Here is a 21565-nt window from a genome sequence, read left to right as displayed (position 1 = left end):
AAGTTAAACTTTTCTATATTTGACTAAATTTATAGAAAAAATTTAAATGGCTCTGTTCTGCTGCACTACTTTAGCAGTACTTTTCAGCGAACGAACAATGCTTTTCTCTCACAGCATTTTAGCATAAGCATCAGTATAAGCCAAATATCTATAATAGCAATTGAGCACATTATGAAACTATAGTTTATGGTGTATCTAATAATACTAATTTGATGTTATAAACATCAATAGTTTTTTATATATAAATTTGGTTAAATTTAAAAGTTTGATTTAAAACAACCCTACAAATTGACATGCTATAACAGCTTCTATCCTGGCTGGTGCTACTTTTGACTAGGATATAACGGCAGCAAAGTTGTAACCGATCTAAAAGAGAACGAAGGTGATCAAATTGGGCCCTCGAGTGCCTGTCTTCGTTGTTATTCTCCTGCCACACAAACCAACCGGTCCCTGTCACTCACTCGCGCCTCCCTTCGGAATCGCCTTTTGCTTTCGCGCGCCCGGTCAAACGCAGCGCCTTGCCGCTCGGCTCCGGCCAGTACATACCATGCCAAATTGCCAATGCAATCGTCCTGAGTCGGTGCGGAGGCACTTGGCGTCTTTTATTTTTTGAGATGGAAAAAGCTTCCATTAAACACGGTGTCCACGCCCGTCGCTGGACACCAGAGCAGCTACATGATCTGGTACTTGATCCATCCAGACCATAGGACCAGTTTTACAAGACATGCCTAGTTTGCTAATGAGTGTGCTACTGAATTACATTCCCTTGGGCATCGAGAGATAGAACTTGTAACAAAATCATACAACACATTTGCTCTATCTTGCGGCCGCGGAGATCGACCCGACCTGGTTTCCGCCGGCTGGCCATTTTTCTTGGGTGAAAACGCCCCGCTGCTCGTGTGATCCGGGCTCCGGCGCTCATCCTTTTCCGCGCGCGCGGGCCTCGGCCCGTCCGTCCATCCACCGTCCATGCTCCATCCACCCATCGATTTGCGGAAAAAATGTTCGGGCATACATGCCTGGATTCGTGCCGTGTGGACGTCAATAAAATCTAATGAACGCTGCTTGCTTACAGGGAGACGAGCGAGTTGTGCGAGCCTGCAAGTTGTGCGAGTCGTGTGGGATAGCTGCGAGCCGAGCACATGGCAAGAATCGGGAGCCAGTATGCACGGACACGCAGTGCATGCTGGCTCCACCGAATTTTTTTCCCAATTTGCTCGCTCGCTCTCGCGGTTTCGCCATCGGTTTTTACCACCTGGCCGGCCTTTCCCGGTGGCGGCTGGTCCGCATCGCGCAACAGGATAAGGGCGGCCGCCGCGCCCGTGCGCGTGCAAAAGTGGCTGCGCTGGCGCTGCTGCAGGTCTGATCCGCGGAGCCAGACGCGCGCGTACGTGCGCCACTACTTGAAGTCGAAGACGAGGAGGGGGGGACACGGCCCGAGTTTTACTTTTTTTTTCCCTTTTTTTTTAAAAGTTTTTCACAAATATGCTCATGGTGGTATGCTTTTAAAATCTAAACCCTCACCTCGGCGCCGACGTAATTGGCGCCGTGCGTACACATCTCGGCGCCGAGAGCATTTGGCGCCTAGCGGCTGGGGCCACGTCGATGTCGACGAAGACGTGACGGTGACGTGGCAACCTGTTTTGCGCCGTAGATCTTGGCGTCGAGTTTAGCGCCAAGATCTTTCGCGCTGTGCCGCGCCCGCAGCCCGCTCCGCTGCGCGCCACGGCCCGTGCCAGCCTATCCCCGTCCTCCGACGACCCCGATAGCCTGCTCACGTCGCCAGCGACCCCGTCCGCCTGCTCCCCATCCGTGAGCCGGTCCCTCCCCACGTGGCCGCCCCTATCCCTGCCGTCGGCCGAGGGCCATCCCTGCCGCTGGCCCTCAAAGTGCCGAGGGCAGCGGCCCTTGGAAATGGACGAGGGGAGGGGCTGGTGTCCGGCTGCAAGGCCGCAGCACCCGCCATGGCCACCAAGTTCGGCTAGTGCTTTTCGCCTCCAACATCGCCTGCTTTGTTTGTTGCATTCGTCGGACAAGTAAAATTTGTGAATGTAGGTACTTAGTTAGCTTGAATTGTAGGTTTAGTTTGATTATTTGGTACTTACTAGTAAATGTGATGATGTTGATAGTTTATTGACTTAGTGAATGTAGATAGATACATACAATGATACATATGTATATAGATACAGTTAGATAGGTAGTTGTATGCATCCTACGGTTGTATAATACAAATATTAAAAATTGCATGAAACCCTAAGTAATGACGATTCTTAGGTTGAAAAATCCGACTAATATATACCGAATCAATGCGAAAAAAACTAGGAGGGGAGCGAGGATACCTTGCTCTCGAAGATCTACGGATCAAATCAAACTTTCCAAGGTCCAATATGCCGATTCGTGAGGTAGGGCGAAGTGGGGAGAGCAAAAACCCGAGAGGAAGGAGAAAGAAGAGGAAGAAATCTCAGCCAGGAAGGTTGGGCGACGGATTAAAACACTACCTCGGCGCCGGGGTCGTTGGTGCCAAACTCGACGCCATAGATCTTGTCGCCTAGCTCGGCGTCATAGAACTTAGCATCAAGCTCGGCGCCAATTACCCGGCGCCAAGGTGGCTGCCATGTGACCGCCACATCTGCGTCGACGCCGACGTGGCCGAGGAAGCTGGACGCCAATTACTACGGCGCCGAGACATGTAATCTCGGCGTCAATTACTACGGTGCCGAGCGAGATTCTAGATTTTAAAAACATAACTTCAGGGATATATTTGTGAAAATGTAAAAAAAGGAAAAAACAAAAAAATTCAGGGACTCGGCCGATAGATAGCGAGAGTCAGATCGGTCAGGCCGGGGCGAACCAGGCGTGTTGTTGACCTGCACGTTGGAGCTCTCCGCTGGACCGACGTTACCACCCGCTGTACTGTACTGTACCGTCTTCGTTTGGAGCGTAGCTGCAGCATTATTGAAAAGCGTACTCCCCCACCAAAAACTAAGTGACGTTTTTACGACTTTCAAACATCATATTTGACCATTCATTTTATTCAAAAATTTTATATAAATATTATATATTTTATTATTAGAGATATCTATATTTTATTTATTTTATAATTTATATTAAAATTTTAAATAAGATGAACGGTTAACCTAGCGCAGCGGAGAAAAGTCAAGCTTGCTCGAGCAGGCGGGGCACACGACTGCACGAGGCTGCGAACTTTTGCTTTTGAGCATGGCTAATAATCTAGCCCGTTGCCAGTTAAATGAAACTGCCGGGTCACTCCCAGCCATCGGGAGTAGACAGCTCATATAATAAATCAGTTAAGAGGTAGATTATAATAATGGCCTCATTCACCCTTCTTTTTTCATTCGAAAAAGTGTTTTCCTCTCATATATTTCTCTAACATTCCTCCAAACCATCCAAATTCCTCCAGAATTCCTTCAAGCGAATGGGCCCAATTATTTAATGATGTATGTACGGACTCTCAGCTGCATGCACGCCCCGTGAAAAACGTTAGCTATGCGTCCACTGATGGCTGGAAGCAGACGATTACTTTGTCGATTCGTACGTGCAGCCCGGCGTTTTACTAACCGCCCGCTTTATTCTCTCTCTTCTATTCTTACTCCACCTCATATTCGGTTGACGTGGAACTCCATTTAGCATGCTGACTGTATCTCGTTATACTTTGTCCTGTTTGCTTGGCTAATAAGTAATGATTGAAAGTATCGTTGGTGGATTTGTTGTGAGAAAAAAATATTATTTATTGGCTGAAAAATTACCTCATCTAAGCGCGAACAGCTTGCTCTTACGGGCTGTCCGAATTCCCAATTGTTTGGACCAGGCCAGTAGCAGTAGCAGACTAGCAGTACGTAGCCCAGTACTAACCAGTAGGAGCAGCTGGAACAGTGCTCTGCTCTGCAGCAAGGACCGGCGTGTTGGTACGGCGTCCAATGCGAGGCATGGGCGGCCACGCTGCCGTGCCCGGTGCCCGGCGTCACATTATTTTGATCGATACAGTTCGAAGCAGCTAGCAGGAGTATGCATGGCATGGAGTATCGCAAAGCACATTTCTAGCAACCGCGACCGCGTTGCTGATGCTGGATACGGAGTACTATCATATTGGCAATGCGGTTGCTCGACCAGTTGCTTTCGCCCGCGCCGAGATAAGATTATCACGCACGAAATCGATCTGCGGTTATAATAAATAAATAAACAAGGAGGGGGACAAATCTCTACCCCTTGTTGGGAAAGTGTCCAGCTACGTGCTTTGCCGTGGGCATCTCCGCATCTTCAGCCTGTTCGCTATGTCGTATTTGGCTTATAAGCCATAATTTATCAGCTAACAAACACTATTTTTCTCTCACATCAAACCAGCCAACAGCACTTTCAGCCATGTTTTATAAGCCAAACAAGCCCAAACGAACAGGACGCTAGTTGGGAAAGTAGATCCCAACAGGTTAAGTATTCAAGGGTCTTCGCTATCAGTGGCGGATTCAAAGGGGGGGCTGGGGGGGCTCCAGCCCCCCCTAATTTCTTGATTTCAATGCTAATTACTGTAGCAAAAACTTGATTTCACCGTTAAATCTTCGTGCAAATCAACATCTCTGTTGTTTTAGCCCCCCCTTATCCCGCATCCCACATCCGCCACTGTTCGCTATGGGTGAAGGCCAACGCACACATATAGTAGGAGCAGTGCCATAGTTAGGGTTTCATTGATTTATTAGTCTCTCCTTTACATGGGTTTGCTTTCTTCTTTTATAGGTCATCATACGATGTAGAGTTCTTTTACATCTGTGCTCTCCAACCGATAGAGCAATATTCTAGGGATATAGCCGCACAACAACAGGGCTCTGGGGTATCTTAGGCCTTCTCACTCCTAACCGTCTTACTTCATGGGCTTTGCTCTGAGCCCGCTAGAGGCCTAGCAGGCGCGTGGAGCATGCTTTGCCTTATCTTCGGCCTGTTCGCTTGTTGGTTTCAGCCAGCCCAAACCAGCCAGCCAACAGTGTTTTTCTCTCACAACAAACCAGCACCAGCCAGTCCAAACCAGCCCAGAAACCAACCAGCGAACATGCCGATTGATTCCCGCGTTGAACCGTCGTGTCTTCCCCCAGCGGCCTTCGCGACACCCGCTTGCGCATCGCCCTTCGGTGTGCTCCGGGCCTTCGCCACACAGCGCGGTGCCTCCGCTGACCATTAGTCTTCGTATGGTCGGGTAGGTGCGGTGGAAGGTACCTACAAGATTCTTGTCCGGAACAAACACAACAGCCCATGTTCCGATCCAATCTGTTAGATATACGATGAAGATATGACAAAAGGGGGGCTTGCCTTCGTGACTACAATGTCTGTGTCCCAACACATCTGATGCCAGGAACATATTTGTGCCGGGCTTCACAAACAAGGCTGTTCGTTGGCCTCTGCTGCATCGCCGGCGCAGTGACGAGGCCACGACAGTGCATTATACCATGTCGTCTCTCCGTCTAGTTGTGACCACAGTTGACTACTATTTTCAACGCGTGTGAAAGAAAATGAGTGATTGGATATCCATTACGTATGCCGTGATCACAAGCGCAAAAAAAAGAATTCTAGGCCCATTGGTTGCAAAAAAAAAAGGAAATTGTAGGCCCATTGTCACGCAACGGCCTGGAAAGAGCCCAAGTATACAACTGGGCTTAGAATGTTTGACTGCTTTGCAGGTGCAGCTTATCCGAGTGCAGCCCTTTGGACCAACAGCAGCCAATCAGGCTATTTGTCTGCCAAAACAAAAACGTGGATGCGTTTTGGGCCAATTTAGCACGACGATGATGATCATTAGGAGTTTATGTCATATCTCTTTCTCTCTTTTTTGGGGGGAGTTTCTCACAAAGATCTCTTTCTATTTTTTTGGATTTTGGTTGTGATTGGAGAAACAAAAGCAAAGCACTTGCTCTCAATTTTCTAAAATTTTGCTTACCTATAGTGAATAACTTGATTTTTTTTTCTTAAATTAAATTGATGAATCACGGGATGTAAAGAGTTTGTTGCATTCATACAACTTTTAACTTCAATTAGAGAGGAAATCGAGGATCCTATGAGATGATTGAGTGAGAGCGGAGTTTCAGGTTACACTTGAGATGATGAGGTTGCTAGGGCCTTCTTCTTCCACTCATGCAAGGTGAGATCAAGGGTTAGGGTTTGGGTTAACATTTGGGAAGAGGAGATTATTTCTTGAGCTCACCAAAGGATGAAGATGGAGGTGATGATCTCCATGTGCTTCTTGAGATGGTGATGCTAGGTCCTCCTTGATCTTCTTCCTTTTCTTTTCTTTCTCCTCTTTCCTTTCCTTTCCTTTCTCTCTCTAGTTCTTGCTTCCTTCATTTTGGAGAGAGTGGGGGATGAGTGAATGAGTGAGTGGGTGAGAGGGGAAGTTGAACCAGCTATCGAGAATCTCCATTTCATGCAGACAAATAGGGCCAAGTGGGAGGAGAAGTGGACAACTCATCTAAACTGATTTTCCTGACTCAGTGGCCTTGTAGACGGTCCGACAGAACATAGATTTTGAGATATTGGGTTTGGAGAGGAGAGATTGATATTAGGGCCTTTGACACACCTTACAAAGTCTATGGAAACCATCTAAGAGTCAGGGATAGCTTCTCCAATGATAATTTTGAGAATTTAGCTGGGTCAATCGTCATGTTTGACCATGGTTGACTCCAGTTGACTTGGTTGGAGTTAGAAGAGATTAAGGGTTTGAGAGCCGAATTTGGTGTCCTTGTCTAGTAAGAGCTAGATCGATGCAAAGCTTGCCATTGGATCGATAAAGTCGTCGATTGCCAGAGAAGATTTAAAGATGGTTTATGTTCTCGAGCCATGGTTGGTAAGGTTCGTGATCCAACATATAGTGAGGTGTATCAAGGATTCATGTCAGGGTTCAGGGAGGAGTTGGTAAGTTTCTTGGGCTTCAAGAGTTTGTAAGTTTCATGCCAGCGCCACCTGCGGAGCTGCCCAGGCCGCCAGGGCCAAGACGCCAGCGCCATCCCCTGTCGGATGCTTCCTGTCTTTCGTAACTAGGTGAGCATCCCCTGCCGTCAGGGCCTTCAGTGATTTCACTTTACCACCATGTCTAGCAGAGTAGCCTTTTCTGTTCTTACTGAATTGATGCCACTTATTTACAGGTGCTGATTTACAGGGCTAGGACGGCGATGCCAGCGAGCTTCTTCCAGATCTCTGGCTCTGGACGTGATTCGAGCTGAGGACGGCAACGACGCCAGTGATTTGAGTGGAGGTGCCCCCCTGCTTGCTCATGCCCACCCTGCTCTGTCGTGCCCGCTCTGTGGTGCCGCCATGCTCGCCGTGGTGCTGCCGTGCTCACCGTGCTCATCGTCCTAGCCCTGCTGTGCTTGCCTGCTAGCCCTACCATGTTTGCCTTGTTCACGCTGCTGCTCATCGTGGTCACCGTGCTCGCCTTGCTGCTGCCGTGTGCCATGCTCGTCGATGATGCCCACCACTTGTTCGACGAAATACCTCAGAGGGTAACCTTACTAATTCAAAAAATAAGTGACGGTATCAAAACAAACCAAGCAACCAATTGAGTGCGTGGTTCCATTAAGAATCTGTTCTTGAGATGTGAAATGCCGTTAGCTCCTAGTACTAGTACTAGCAGTACTTGTACCTCATTGTAAAAGGGAGCTTTTGCTCACAGTAAGATCACACTCGGACTTGCCTGAACTACTGGCCTCCAGTTCTACTACTACACCTTCACCTTTTACATATAGCCCAAAAGGAGCAAAAGATGATTCCTTGTTCTTTTCCGTTATTATGGACCAGAAGAAAGCACTACCTTGCAATAGATGGCAAGTGGGATTCTTAAGCTAAAAAAAATTGATGCCCAATGCTAAAGCTGCAGCTTCAAGGCATGCCTGCATCTTATTCTATCTTGGATACCAAATGCAGCCGTGCTATTTGCGACATGAGAAGCCTGGGAAGCTGCAGGCAGAGCTGTTTGCATAGTGCTCAATTTGAGTTGTGTTCCGCATTCCTTCCATGCATCATCATGACTCGCGAGATCCTCTTGACCTCTTTGTCTTTCTCTGTCTCTCCGTCTCTCGGCTCAGTCGCTCAGCCCTGATGCCATGACATGATGAGCATCAGCAGGGAGTTGGACTTGCGTGCCTGCTCTATCTGTGACCTTTTGATCTTTTAAACAATCTGCCAGGGATATGATATTATGATGTCACAATGGAAGCCGTACGTCAAGAACAACCGAACATGCAGACATACAATACTTCAGAATATGGCTGCTATCTCTTGCATGCCCGTGCCTGAATTTCATCCCAATTCCCAGCGGAATGTTCCAGGAGCGCGCTCAGTTTACCTGCCATGAATAACTGAACCATTGAGGACCGCGTGGTGTACTCGGCACCATGCATCAGTGACCATGATCAAATCAAATTATTGCCTAGCAATATAGTAAACCTTATCCTAAATCTTGACGTGGTAACAGCTTCATGGAAGGTGATCTGCTGACGTGCAGTGCAATGCATGCAGCCGGCCAACGACTCTCGGCTAGTCAATTGCTTGATCCGGCCGTGTCCGGGGTGTAGCAAAACACCTGGTGTGGAGAAACAACGAACACGTGATGTTGCTTTCCTGAAGATTAAACAAAAATTACTGTCGTAATCGGCATTCTGAATCGAAGGTTTACTACAACAATATTACCTCTACTACCTCTACTGATCTATCGCTTGCAAGGGCAAATACATCAAATCCAGGCGACGTGACGCGTTCGCATGTGACCTAACTCTCCGTGACATCATCACCGTTGCTCAGCCCCGGCCAGATGCTGCCACGGACCCTGGAGCTTTCAAGCGTTTGGACCCATACGGAAGATGAAGGAAACGCGGTTGACTAAATGACTGCGGCTTGATCGTTCTGGTCATAAGTATCCAGTCCATGCAAGTAATATATATGACTATGTATGTATCCGTGTGTGTGTGTGTGTGACAGAGAGCTTTATCTGTGAAAGTACAAGTAATAAGCGAGTCAAACATGTCTGCAAAGACGGCAAATTGTCGTTCACCAACAAGAACGTGCACATCCAAATCCGGGACGGTGGAAAGAGGAAAAGCAGGTGTCCGTGCGCTTTTTTCAGTTTTTGGACAGGTGGAAAAAGGCAGAGATGTCGGTGGTAAGTTCCTAGGCGATCGACGTTTTACGTAGGCTTGTTGGGATCAGGGAAAAAGGGGTCAGCGTTTCACTTTGCCTTTTTGTTTGTCGATGTCTTTGTTTCTGTGCCGTGGATGCCAAGTTTAAGTGAAGCTTATGTGAGAATACAGTTGGTGATGCGTCGAATCCGCATAGCAATTTCTAGGTTGAAAACACGGTAACCAGTGACATATGAGGTGAAGTAATAAGTGTTGTTTTATTTTGGAACTGTAGAATTTGTGTGCGTGTCCATTTGGAATGTCATAGTCTGTCATAACTTACCGTGATTTGAACAAAATTGTTTAGCGTGAAAAGCTACCTGTATCATTTATTAATTAGTCATAGTTCTATCTGACACGAAGATCAGAGTGGCGCAGCGGAAGCGTGGTGGGCCCATAACCCACAGGTCCCAGGATCGAAACCTGGCTCTGATAAGATTTTTGATGTTTTTTCAATTTGTTTCTGTCTCTTGTTCCCCCTTTCAAATTCAATTATTTTTTGGCCCTGATAAATTTTTGATGTTTTTTCAGATGTTATTGAGATTGTAAAAGATGGGGCGACAAGGAGATCATACAAGCAGCTTCTGTTACTTAAACTGACATTACATCATAACATGGTCAAACATCTCTAAAATTTCTTGCACACAAACAATGACTTCGACAGCTAAAAGAAAATGCTGTCCCAGTCATGAGTCATGACTGTTGGCTGCTGCATCGGTCCAGGCAGCATGTCATTGCAATTAGTCTCAACCCAAGAAAGGCAAGAGAATGCTTATATTGATCACCGGTAATCAAATCATGTGTGTCTGACTATACATACGAGCTGCCACACCCAGGAGTACATCATTCCGAGGCCACAATAGACACCATTATGAGAGGTAGGAAGGGGAGCCTATCACCGAACACATGATGGTGAAATAACTGAGACCATAATTCTATACCCACGATTCCCAAAAGATAGCTTAAACCAATCCATCCAATGATGCCATTCTTCTTCACTGTGCTGCCTGACCGATTTACTTTCTTTCCTTCCAGGTCAGAGTTTGCAGCAAAATGGAATGTACAACCTACCCACATGAGAGTGGCGTAGGTCAGCAGCAGCATCCACCTTTATCATGCACTCTTGGTTCTCAAACAGCAAAGGGAATAGAGAGTAGCATGAAACTGCAGATACATTTTTTTAAGCAAATGATTAATTGCCAGTTAGCCAGGTTTATCACATTTCGGACATGACAATCATAATACTACTTAAAAAACATAATATGGGAATAATGCAGATACTGAGGTGGGCAAAATTGCAAAAGAATATTTTTTTTCATGGGCAGAAAAGGCACCCAAAAACGTTGATTCAAGAAATGTCACAAGTGGAACAAAGTAAACATTGAACTGTAACCAAGAGCAAAACATACCTATGGACAACAAAAAGTAATGTCTGGCATCGTTCAAGCTATCCATGGCAATCAGGGCAAGTGGGATAGTGAAATGAAGTGATGCCTTCTCATGTACATGCCATCCAAACATAAACCCACATGTGCACGCATACGAGACCAATCTAATAATATGCTTTGGTTGAGGATTAGAGAATGCTTTGATAAGACAAGGAGCCATGGCAAGAATGACCAATAAGAATGTAGCAATTGGGGTGACCTGCAATCCATTAAGTTCACAGATGTGAAACCATAAACCCATCATGTTTCATTGGAATAAACAAAAAGAATGGATGGTGGAAGAAAGAACCTTCGGAAGAACAGCAAAAGGAGACGAATCACCAACGAGTCCCCCAGTAAACGAAGCTTCAGGTATGGCAATATTAAAGCCTAGTCTTCTAAGGAGAAATGCAAGAATCTTGTCAAGTATAATATAGAATACCCAAAAGTTTGGGGCCCAGTAAGCATGGCATAGGCCTCGCCCAAAGGGAAACAATCGGTTAATTAGTTGTTGCATCTGCAAAATCATTAGAGCCGTAAGAATTGCAGTCATGTTAAAATAATACCACATTTATACATGTCAATATATTGAGAGGATTTTTTCACAATAGCAAAGGCATATATTACAGACAATGTTGTATTACCGAAACAAAGAATAAAACGTGCTAGAAAGATGGGTATACATTGCTAAAGGCTGGTGCTAAACTTCCTACAAAGTTCAGTTTATCCAATCCCTTGCGTCGAAGAGTGTAGAGCTTCTTCTTTTTGTACAGACTTTATTGTTTCTTATTGTTAATATATAATCAATAGAGGCTAGACCCTCCTATTCTTTCAAATAAGCAAAACACAAAAAAAATATGCAGAGCACTGAAAATTCATATATCTACATGACTCCCATATTTCATTGGCACAGGGCATTAGCAGTACATTGGTAAAACTTGTATGAAAACACCATGTAGCTCAGAGGCTGCAGACAGATAAGGTTAACATGGTCTTACTATGAAAAACGCCATGGATTTGATGCAAGCTTAAACACATAAGAAATTTGACAAAACAGCTACACACTGCACTACTAGCTTATAAGCCTTCTCTACAGGATTCAGCATCAAATTAATTGAATTAACTGCAGAAAGATTGCAAATATTACAATAATTACATACAATACGACAATACAATTCTCTACTGATTTTTTTTTTGAACGTTTGTATTGTGGAGACCAGTTTTAATAAAATTTCAGTAGGGGCTCACACCCCTCCTGTTCCATAAAAAAAAATATTATATACAATGTTTGTATTACAGGGAATAAAATCACGAAGCCAAACTGCAAATAAAACTGATACGCAGATATAGATTGGCTAAAGTGGAACACCAAAATTCCGATGAGGTTGAAGTTTACCAATACCCACTAGTGTTTAAGAGTGCAGAGTTATAAACATTCAAATATCTGAGTGCAGGAATTCAAAAGCTCATTTGACAAAAAGATTAATAGTGCAAAATGCAGAACTGGCATGATTGGTTAGCTGTATGGAAACATTATTTTAACTCAGAGCTTACAGACATAACAAGATTAGCAGAAAAAAATTACTAAGTTAAACTCCACAGCAATTATCACAACTAAAACCAATATTACTATTCATTGGTGGAGCTACACAAGCTGAAACAGCTCCAGCTACTATGATAAGAAATTCAGAAACACGGTGCATTACTCAAGTTTAAACCTCCTCTACCAGATTTAATGTCAAACTAACTGAATTAGCTGCATTACTCACCAAGTCTCAACTGTTCACAAATCAAAAGCCACATTTCCTACTTTCATCAGAAACTAGATGTTTACAGACAAGTACCATACGGAGATAGCCAAGATACCAACAAGTTGTTGAATCCAAAACTTAAATTAACCAGATTCACTCACCTGACCATAGTACACGAAGGGCGCAAATGCTGCAGCAAAAACAACAGCCACTCCAGAGCCCATCAGCACGAGCCTTCCCAGCCCCTTCACGACACCCCGGCCACAGCAATAATGCCGGAACAAATACATAAGTAGACCGGCGCCGCCACGAGGAACAGGTGCTTCGAGCAGAGCAAACTTGCGAACACGACTCCCCCGGCAAGATCCCACTCCTGCTCGAGGAAATGCAACGAGAGCAGCAGCAGCCCCATGAGGAATCCATTGTACTGAAAGTGGACGTGGTCGACAGCGAGCAGCGCCGGCGACCATAGGACGAGCGCGAGAGCGAGGAACGGTCGCTGATTCCGCCGCGCGTCCCTCGCCAGTAAGAGGACGGACCCGAGGAGGAGGAGGTCGGAGAAAGCGACAGTGAGGCGGAGGTAGAGGAGATGCGCGAAGGGCGGCGCGTCGGGCACGGGGACTGAGACGAGGGTGGCGTCGACGAGCGGCGCAGGGAGGGAGAGGAGGCGGGAGAAGTAGGCGAAGAAGGGCGGGTAGTCGAGCGTCCACTGGGAGGAGGCGTCGGTGTACCCCTGCCGCGCGGGGAGCGCGTGCGTGAGGGCGAGCCAGTAGCGGTGAATGTCGAAGTCGGTGTAGCGGTAGGTGGGTACAAGGAGGAGCTTCACGCAGGTGGCGGCAGCAAAGGCCCAGGCCACCGCCGCTGCCGTCGACGTCGACGGCGAGGTGGTGCAGGCCATCAGGGCCGGTGGCGAATCAAAGGATTTTGTCTCAGGGCTATGCCGTCAAAAAAAAAAATTCATATACAATTCATTAAATCTATTTAAGCAATTCGGTAATAATTATAAAATTAACAATATAATTCTGTATACATATGCACTAAATAATACAATAAGACTTAAATTCATAGATTAAGTTCAAACAATCCACTAAGTATAGTATAAATAGTTCAAAAGCCATATCAATAATTAAAATAAGGCATAAAAGAGAACCAGAGACTTATAATGCTATTTTTGTGACTATTTTATTCGACGCTTTCGAACGGACATAAATGTATTGATTATATCATCTTCATCAACTTTAAAGAAAATATCCCGCTCAATGAAAGTGACTAGACAGTCATCTAGAAGACTATCTCCCATCTTATTTCTTAACTTTGTTTTCACAAAAACCATTGCAGAAAATACCCTTTCAACACTTGTCGTTGCCACAGGTAAAAGCAATACCAATTTGAGGAGCTCATAAACCATATCGTACACTTTATGCCTCTTTGTTTCAACAAGCTTAACTAAGAGATCAATAGTATTGTCTAGACCTTTGAAGCTATCATCATGTCTCATGTCATCAATATAATTATCTAGCTGCAACTCAAGTTTGAGCAAATTATTATTTGAGAACTCCTTTGGGTAGAACTCAGCTAGTCTACGTAGCTTCTGTGCATCAAAAGAAGCAAATGACTTGGAAGGACTGAAGGTCGACATACAAGACAATAACTCCATATTAATCTCATCAAACCGATTATCAAGTTCTTGACTTATTTGATCAATAACACCAATATATACTTCTCTTCTAAAGTGGTCATCATTGGTTTGCTTTTGTGCACGAGCTTTCCTTGCTGATTTTTCATAAGGAACATAATCACCATCCATACCAGGAACTTTAACACCATGTTTATCGCAAAATGAAGTGACCTTCTCAAGAAAATTATCCCAACCATCAGACATCAATTCTTGCATTATTTTCTTTGCCACATTAACAAGTGATATTGCATTAAGAATATCTTGGTCCCTTCTTTACAAACACTCAGATAACTCATTTGTATATCCAAGAATAATATACATTAAGTGTGCAAAGAAAACAAACTCAAAGTTCTCAAACGCTCCGGTCACAAAATGTATTTTGGTCCAATCATCCTTATATGCAGGATCATCCCCAAGATCAACCAGTACATCATGGATTGCTTCATACATAGTAATGATGCTGCATATAGTTTTGTAATGAGATCCCCATCGAGTATCTCCAGGCCTAGGCAAACCCATCTCTTAATGTAATTCAGTTCCAGATTCAATTTCACCACAGTCAAGTGCTTTCTTCACAATCTCAAGCCTAGCATTTCTAAGCATGTCATGATGCTTATAGGAAACTCCAACAATATTCAACAAGATAGATATTTGATCAAAAAAAGTCTTGCAATCAGTATTTCCTTTGGCAACAGCAACAAGAACCAATTGAAGTTGATGAGCAAAACAATGAATATAATAAGCAGAAGGTGATTTTTGCATGATCAATGTTTTCAACCCTTTAATATCTCCTTTCATGTTGCTAGCCCCATCATATCCTTGACCACGGATTTGAGTCATAGTCAAGCCATGACTAACAAGTAAAGCTTCAATTGCATCCTTAAGTGATAAAGAGGTAGTATCATCTACATAAACAACTCCAATAAAATGCTCACATGACCTTCCCAATTTATCAACATAATGCAAGCAAAGAACTAGTTGTTCTTTATGTGATATATCACTAGACTCATCAGCTAAAATTGCATAGGGCTCATCACCAAGTTCTTCAATTATTTTCTTTCTAATTTCTAGGGCACAACAGTGAATAATTTTCTTTTATATGTCTGGGCTAGTTAAGGTACAGTTACCTGGAGCATTGTCCAAAACATACTTCTTCACTTCTTCACTATTTCTGGCAAGAAATTTCAAAAGTTCAATGAAGTTCCCTCTGTTGCTAGATTATTCACTTTCATCATGTCCACGAAATGCCAACCCTTGATGCAAAAGAAACTTGATACACCTAAGTGAATAAGTCAACCTTTTCTTATAAAGACGAAGATCCTCATCACTCCACTTCTCAATATTATAATCAATTGCTACCTTAGGATTTGTAAAGCCAATGTATCTCTCTTGAGCTGCAATATGTGCCTTAGAACCCATATGTTTGGGAAGTGCTTTCTCTCCTATATTCCAATTCTTCCAGCCATCAACAGTAAATGTGTCTGACCCGGTACCCTTCTTGAACAAATAGCATATGAAGCAAAACACATCATCCTTCTTAATACTATACTCAAGCCAATCATTATTATACATCCAACAATAGTTGAATCCCCGAGCCCTATCTGAAATCTTTCTTTTTGGAAAATCATGTGCAAAAGGTTTGAATGGACCTTTAATAATATATGCTATTCGAATTGCATCTTGGTCATTAACAGGATATTTTAGAATAGGATGTCTTTCACCTGGATCATGTGGAAGGCGATTGGTGTCATAAACTCATGGCAGTGAAGATGGTTGTGGCGGTGGCATAGGATTTACAATTTCCTCAACTACTCTCTCATGAATCTGCTCTTCCACCACAGGTTCAATCGGATCAGGATTAGAAGTAGCAGCAGCTGCCGTAGCCTTCTTCTTTGCTGCATGCTTCTGAAAAAGAGATGAAATGTCCCTGTTTCTCTTCATAACTGCATAAATATTACAAAGAATACAATGCCAAATAATTAAATAAATTGCGCTTGCACGATTGAACTCTCACATGCGATTATGGATCACTCACATGATATGAGTACTGAACAAAAGATCAATCAAGATCGACTCTGATGTTGAGAAAAATCCTCCACCTCGCTGCGTGATAGATGATTCTATAATTTTAGCGCTAAGCAATTAGCAATTAAAGTACACATGAATTTTTTTAAAAGCCGAAGAACAAAGATTGAATCTCACCAGAATAATTGTGATCACAAATTCGTCTAAATGCCGCCGGTGGCCGGTGCAGCCGTAGCCCGTAGGGTAGCGCGTAGGCCAAACAAGACACGAGGTCGGAGGTCACGAGGACAACAATGACGACACTAGGCACTGGCCACAGGCGACAGCCGATGCGTTAAGATCCGTATGACCGTATTACAGTATTAGCGTCGGCGTACTGGCGTAGGGCAGGGCGAAGACACGAAGTCGAACCGCCTCGATCCATAATTCTGTATTGGCCTTGTCCCGGGATCCGTCTCCATCGCTGGGCCGCCTGGGCGCTTGGCTCTCGCTCATGGCCGCTAGCACGCTCGGGCTCAGCTGTCAGGGACTCAGGTATGCAGCGAATACATATATATACTTGCTCTCACGCAGAAATTGCAGGGTATGCCGGTGCATACCCGGCATACCCTGTAGCTCCGCCACTGATCAGGGCGGCGCGGCTAGGTGGTTCAGGTTGAGATCTGGAGAGGACGGGTTGGGTCGTGACGTCGCGTTGTACGCGGATCTTCGTGTTTGTTCACTTTGTTGGTTAGACCGCTGCAGAGTGGGCTGAGTTTTCATGCCATGACTGCCATCGGCAGATTCCATTTTGGGTCGGTGGCGTGGGAGTTCTTGTGCACGGAGACGGGGATGGTGAGCCGGTGACGAGTGTGGGGTAGTTGCTAGCCACGTGTTGCCCCACCTCGGTGCTCTGCACTGACTGGCATCCAAGGTCTGGCGGGCGTAGATTTGCATGGACATGGCAAAGCAGAGCATGCCTGAGGAGGAAGGTGTCAGACTGTCAGGTGTGGTGCATGGTACGCGTTGGGCAGTCACCCGTTCCTAGGAACGGGGAGTTGGGCCTTCAACACATGCCTTTGTTTGGGCCCACTGTCACACCTTTCTTCCAGGGCGATTCTCCTGCGCAAACCGATGGTTATCTTCTAGAACGGAGAGGAGTAAACAGTCAGCAACGGGGCGGGTCAGGGCCAGGTGGAGCATCCGCAGACCTCGAATAGTGATTCGGGTGGAAGTTTGAACCCACCCCCGAATCCGATGGGGACCGAAACTCGAGTTCAATTAGCGAGTGGAGGATTTGTTATGCCGCCGCCGGAGGTGAGATTTGTCCATGCCGAGGAATAGCTAGGCGCCAGCCACCGAGGGACGCGCCATCATCTAGCTGCCACCTTTGCTTGCGGCCACGCTAGCGTAGCTGCAGGTCGAGGTCGAGCTCTCGGGCAGCCGCGCCGATAGATCTATTCGCCACTATCGGTGGAAGAAGGAGTCGACCGCTGCTGCGCGCTAGCGCGTCGGGAGTAGAGTAAGGGAGGCGGCACTGGAGTGGGACCATGAGAGCACGTGCGCGACCACTCGCGCGATGCGGGAGGCGTCGGTTGCCGGTGGAGGAGTGATGCGGGAGGCATCATGTAAGTGCATCTAGCCCTTTAGTGGGTTTTGGTGAATTGAATGAAAAACCATTAAAGGTCTAACAAATTTGCTAAGTGTTAAACAGAAAATTGAGTTTATTGCATACACTCATGGATTGTAGAATGAGAAGTGTATATAGATTCAACAAGAAGGCAAACTTGATGATATTCCACGTAATGTTCAAATCAAGGCCAAAATTGTATATTGTTGTGTTGGAAGATCATGAAAACAATATAGTTCAAGAGAAAGACAACAATGCAAATGGGGTTGATAAAATGGCTTCTATGTTGAGAGATATCATAGTATTATAAGGAAGCAAGCATATTTGACAAATGGTAAATGAGACATGAGTTGATGATTTTGGATTGATTTCAATAATAGCTTGCTTTACATGAACTAGAAGAGTTTGATAGTGGATTAGCTTTAATCAAGTATTGAAGAATGAATCCAGGGTGCATAAGTGAGGACATACCAAGCAAAGGTTTAATGACAAAGGACACAACTCATATTGGATATAAGTCGGTCTCTATGTTGGTTTGCTTGTATGGATAAAGATTTGAAAAATCACTTTGCATTAATATGATCAAGCTAGAAGTATGAAGATAGAGACTGAAGTGAGTGTTAGGAATATCAAGCCAAAATGTAAAGGATATAAGGAATCATGAATTGGCTTGACCACATTGATGTTGATCCATATATGTCTCTATGTGAGTCTAACTGAAGCTTGATTGATCTGAACTTTCATATCTAGAAGAATATTTAAGCAAGGATCACAATATTGAAAAAATGGCTTTTCAATGGATGCTTAGTTTGATGTGACTTGAGTGTGGCTTGATAAGGTGAAGATAGCAAGGAAAGGGCTTCGAGGGACTAAGTGGAGGTGAAGAGCAAGCGATGGCTTGAGGACCGAGGTACCATGGCTAAGGTGAAGAAGAGAGTACTTGCATTGAGTCGAGGAGCTAATCAAGCTATGTGGAGACATATTGTGGTAAGGATCAAATCATCAGTGAAAGTGACTTGAAGCAATGGACTGAACTCACATGTGTTGGAAAGATTCAAGTCACAAGATCAACATGTGTTTGCTCAAAGAGATGAGACAAAGATAATTGCAAACCTTATGAAGTAATATTGAGAAAAAGGATAATACATGCAATGGTAGAAACCCCCAATTATAAAAGGATGTGCTGACCAACTCAAAGGTGTTTAAATTCTTTAATATTTTAAATTTGAGTTTAGGAAAAGCCATACTATAAAGGGGATACAATGCACAAGCTTTAATGTGCAACCAAGTGCTCATTTACCCACCAAATATCCTTAAAGCCTTAGCCAAGACTGCAGGCTTTGCAATCCTATCTTTTTGTGCTGCTTGGCAAGTGAGGCACTGCCGCGCTGAGGCGAGGCACTGCCACACTGAGGCACTACCATAGTTTAGGCGAGGCACTACCGCAGTGAGGCACTGTCGGAGTTCAGCCGCGGCACTACCGTGACTTAACTGACCGTTGGGAGCAGGGGTTATTTATACCTTCTCTTCTCTCCCACAACAGTCACCTGCTTTTCAGCATGACCATTCTCTTCCTAGGTGCGACTAGAGCTGTCTCTCTTGCTCCTTCCTATCCATTGGAAGGTTCCCAAGCTTCTCTTGATTTCCAATCAAATCCTTATGAGATTAAGCTTTCAAACTGCATTAGAGAGCAACCCCAACTGAACTTCATCTCCTAGAGCACTTGGTTCGCGTTCAATGTAATAGCCTCGGTGTTACACCCTAAATTATTTACTAAAAATGTCATGAGCATCATGTTTATGTGTTAATGCATGTGATAGGATGTGTAGATAAATTTCTTGTAACTTAAAATGACAAATAAAAATGTTAAACGAAAGTTGATTCAATAGTTTAGGTATATCAAGTAGGGTTTAAAACCAATTTTTATTAAGCAAAAATACTATAGAACATGTGTGTGATACTTAAATAAAGTTTGAAGTACAAACTTTGTAGATGACAATGAAATACTTGCTGTCGAAAAATGATATTACTAGCTAATATTTCCACTAGCTTAGAAATCGTAAATTGAAATCAAATTCGGCTCGAAACTTAGAAATTTTCCAAGTCTATCAAGAGCTAGACATTGCTATGTTTAGCAAATTATTTTGAGAGATTGGGTTAAGGGGTGGTGTAGTGTTATCGCTCGATTTTGTAGTCTCATGTGCCATCTTGAGCATGGTAAAGATGGTTTGGCTCCTAGAGCAACCGTTGAGTTTTTATGGGTGCTTTAAAATTCATGCACGTCACAGTCTCGGAATGGTTGGCGCCGTGCACATGGCCGCGTCCCACGTGGTCATCCCGGTGCCGCCACGCTGGGTCAATTGGATCGCCTGGGTTTGCCCAAGGCCGGCCGCAGCGAGCCGTTGGCCCTACGCCCTGCTGCCCAGCCTCGCGCTGCCACCATTGGTGTCGCCGTGGCCACACCGTGCTGCCGTCATGTCCGCCCACTGCTGCTGCCATCGCGTCCGCCCACTACACTGCTGACCCACCTCGCACCGCGACACTGCCGCTGCCATTGTATTGTCGTCGCGTTCGTGCCTGTCTGCTATACCCCCTGTGCCGCTGCCAGCCCAGTCAAGGCCGCCACTGCCGTGCGCATGTGGCCGAGCCACCATCGCCTTGTCATTTAAGACACTTTGGCCGTGCAGGCCACGCCAGTCGGACGCGCGCATGCCTTGTCTATAGCGCCTGTGTGTGGGTGTCCTATGGCAGAACCGTCTAAAATAACTCACTTCTGGAGGTGCTTGTCTTCCATTAGACACTAAACACCCCAAGAGTGAGCTAATTTAAATAGTTCTGTCGTGCACACCCCATGGGAGAACCCAAAAATCCATATTTTTCAACAGGATCATAAATGGGAGAATAAAACTTACAACATTTTAGCCATTTCTTACATCACTTTCCATGCAACATCAGAGTATAATATTTATTGTTTATAACAGCGGAATATAACCATGTTATTAGAGTTTTAGCGGAAATAAAATTATTTAATGACAAGTTAAACATTAACATGATGATCCGTTATATACATCCTAACCGGTTATAAGTTTTTCCACTATAAAACATTTTGGGTGAAAGTTTTAAATAAACTCTATGCCCGCAACGTTAAGGAAATCCTCGCTGAGCCCACCTGGAGGTTTCCACACACAAGTGTCAGCTCCACATGTTCCTGTCACCTGCAACAGGGTAGAACAAACCCTGAGTACTCAATTGTACTTCACAAGACTTACCCGTTAGGAGGAAAGAAAAGACTCCAAGGATATGCAAGGTTATCTGGCTTGTGGTTTTATTGCATCTGCAGGAAGCATTACTAAACATGCATCCTTATATTCAATTTCCTTAGCATTCATCATTAGTTCATTAACTAAACATTCTATGTAAGCACCTATGCTACTTTTAAGCAGGTGGTAAGCAATCAGAATCATTTTACCATCTTTCATATTCCAGTTCTTACTACGGTGCTAGATCGTAGCCAAGCCATACCGTATCACACGGTGATTTGTGAACCAAGTATCCTAGCTAGGTATCCTGAAACACACGCCCCGCTTGTACCCTAGGCACAAGCAGGACCAACCCACCACTCTCCTATCAAAGGGTCTAGGTCCCCGTCCAAACTTGGACTCCAAGCCCCCACACCTAAGTCCTATACCCAGTGTGGTGCTTAGACCTCCACCATCCCCGCCTCCAATCAGTCGGTCCAGAAAGAGCCAGAACCCACAACAAGAGAGCAACGAGCCTTCCCGCCTCCATAAGCAAGTATGTGCTCAGGATAATAAGTCTATGACCTAACTAGAATCCAATGCAACGGACGGTCCTTAACCGACATAGGCAGAACAAGTGCAATCCAAGCCTCACTCGAATTCCAA

The 21565-nt window shown here is 44.8% G+C and overlaps 1 protein-coding gene, 1 non-coding gene and 1 pseudogene across 2 annotated transcripts; 1 reads left to right on the top strand and 2 right to left on the bottom strand.

Annotated features, from left to right (window-relative positions):
• The first annotated feature begins 9533 nt into the window (after nucleotides 1-9533).
• On the top strand, nucleotides 9534-9605 carry TRNAM-CAU (transfer RNA methionine (anticodon CAU)). Its single transcript has one exon. It is a non-coding gene; the product is annotated as a tRNA-Met (tRNA).
• Nucleotides 9606-10125: 520 nt separating this feature from the next.
• LOC136464051 (dolichyl pyrophosphate Glc1Man9GlcNAc2 alpha-1,3-glucosyltransferase-like) lies at nucleotides 10126-13246 on the bottom strand (annotated as a pseudogene).
• A 279-nt stretch (nucleotides 13247-13525) lies between these two features.
• LOC136465978 (uncharacterized) lies at nucleotides 13526-14230 on the bottom strand. The gene has a single exon (XM_066464505.1). It carries the CDS (start codon nucleotides 14228-14230, stop codon nucleotides 13526-13528), a length of 705 nt encoding a protein of 234 aa, XP_066320602.1.
• Between the last annotated feature and the right edge of the window lie 7335 nt (nucleotides 14231-21565).

Source organism: Miscanthus floridulus, chromosome 7 (assembly GCF_019320115.1).
Source record: "Miscanthus floridulus cultivar M001 chromosome 7, ASM1932011v1, whole genome shotgun sequence".
Taxonomy (NCBI): Eukaryota; Viridiplantae; Streptophyta; class Magnoliopsida; order Poales; family Poaceae; genus Miscanthus; species Miscanthus floridulus.
The sequence above is the reverse complement of the archived record's forward strand: the minus strand, read 5'-3'. Positions and strand labels throughout refer to the sequence as shown.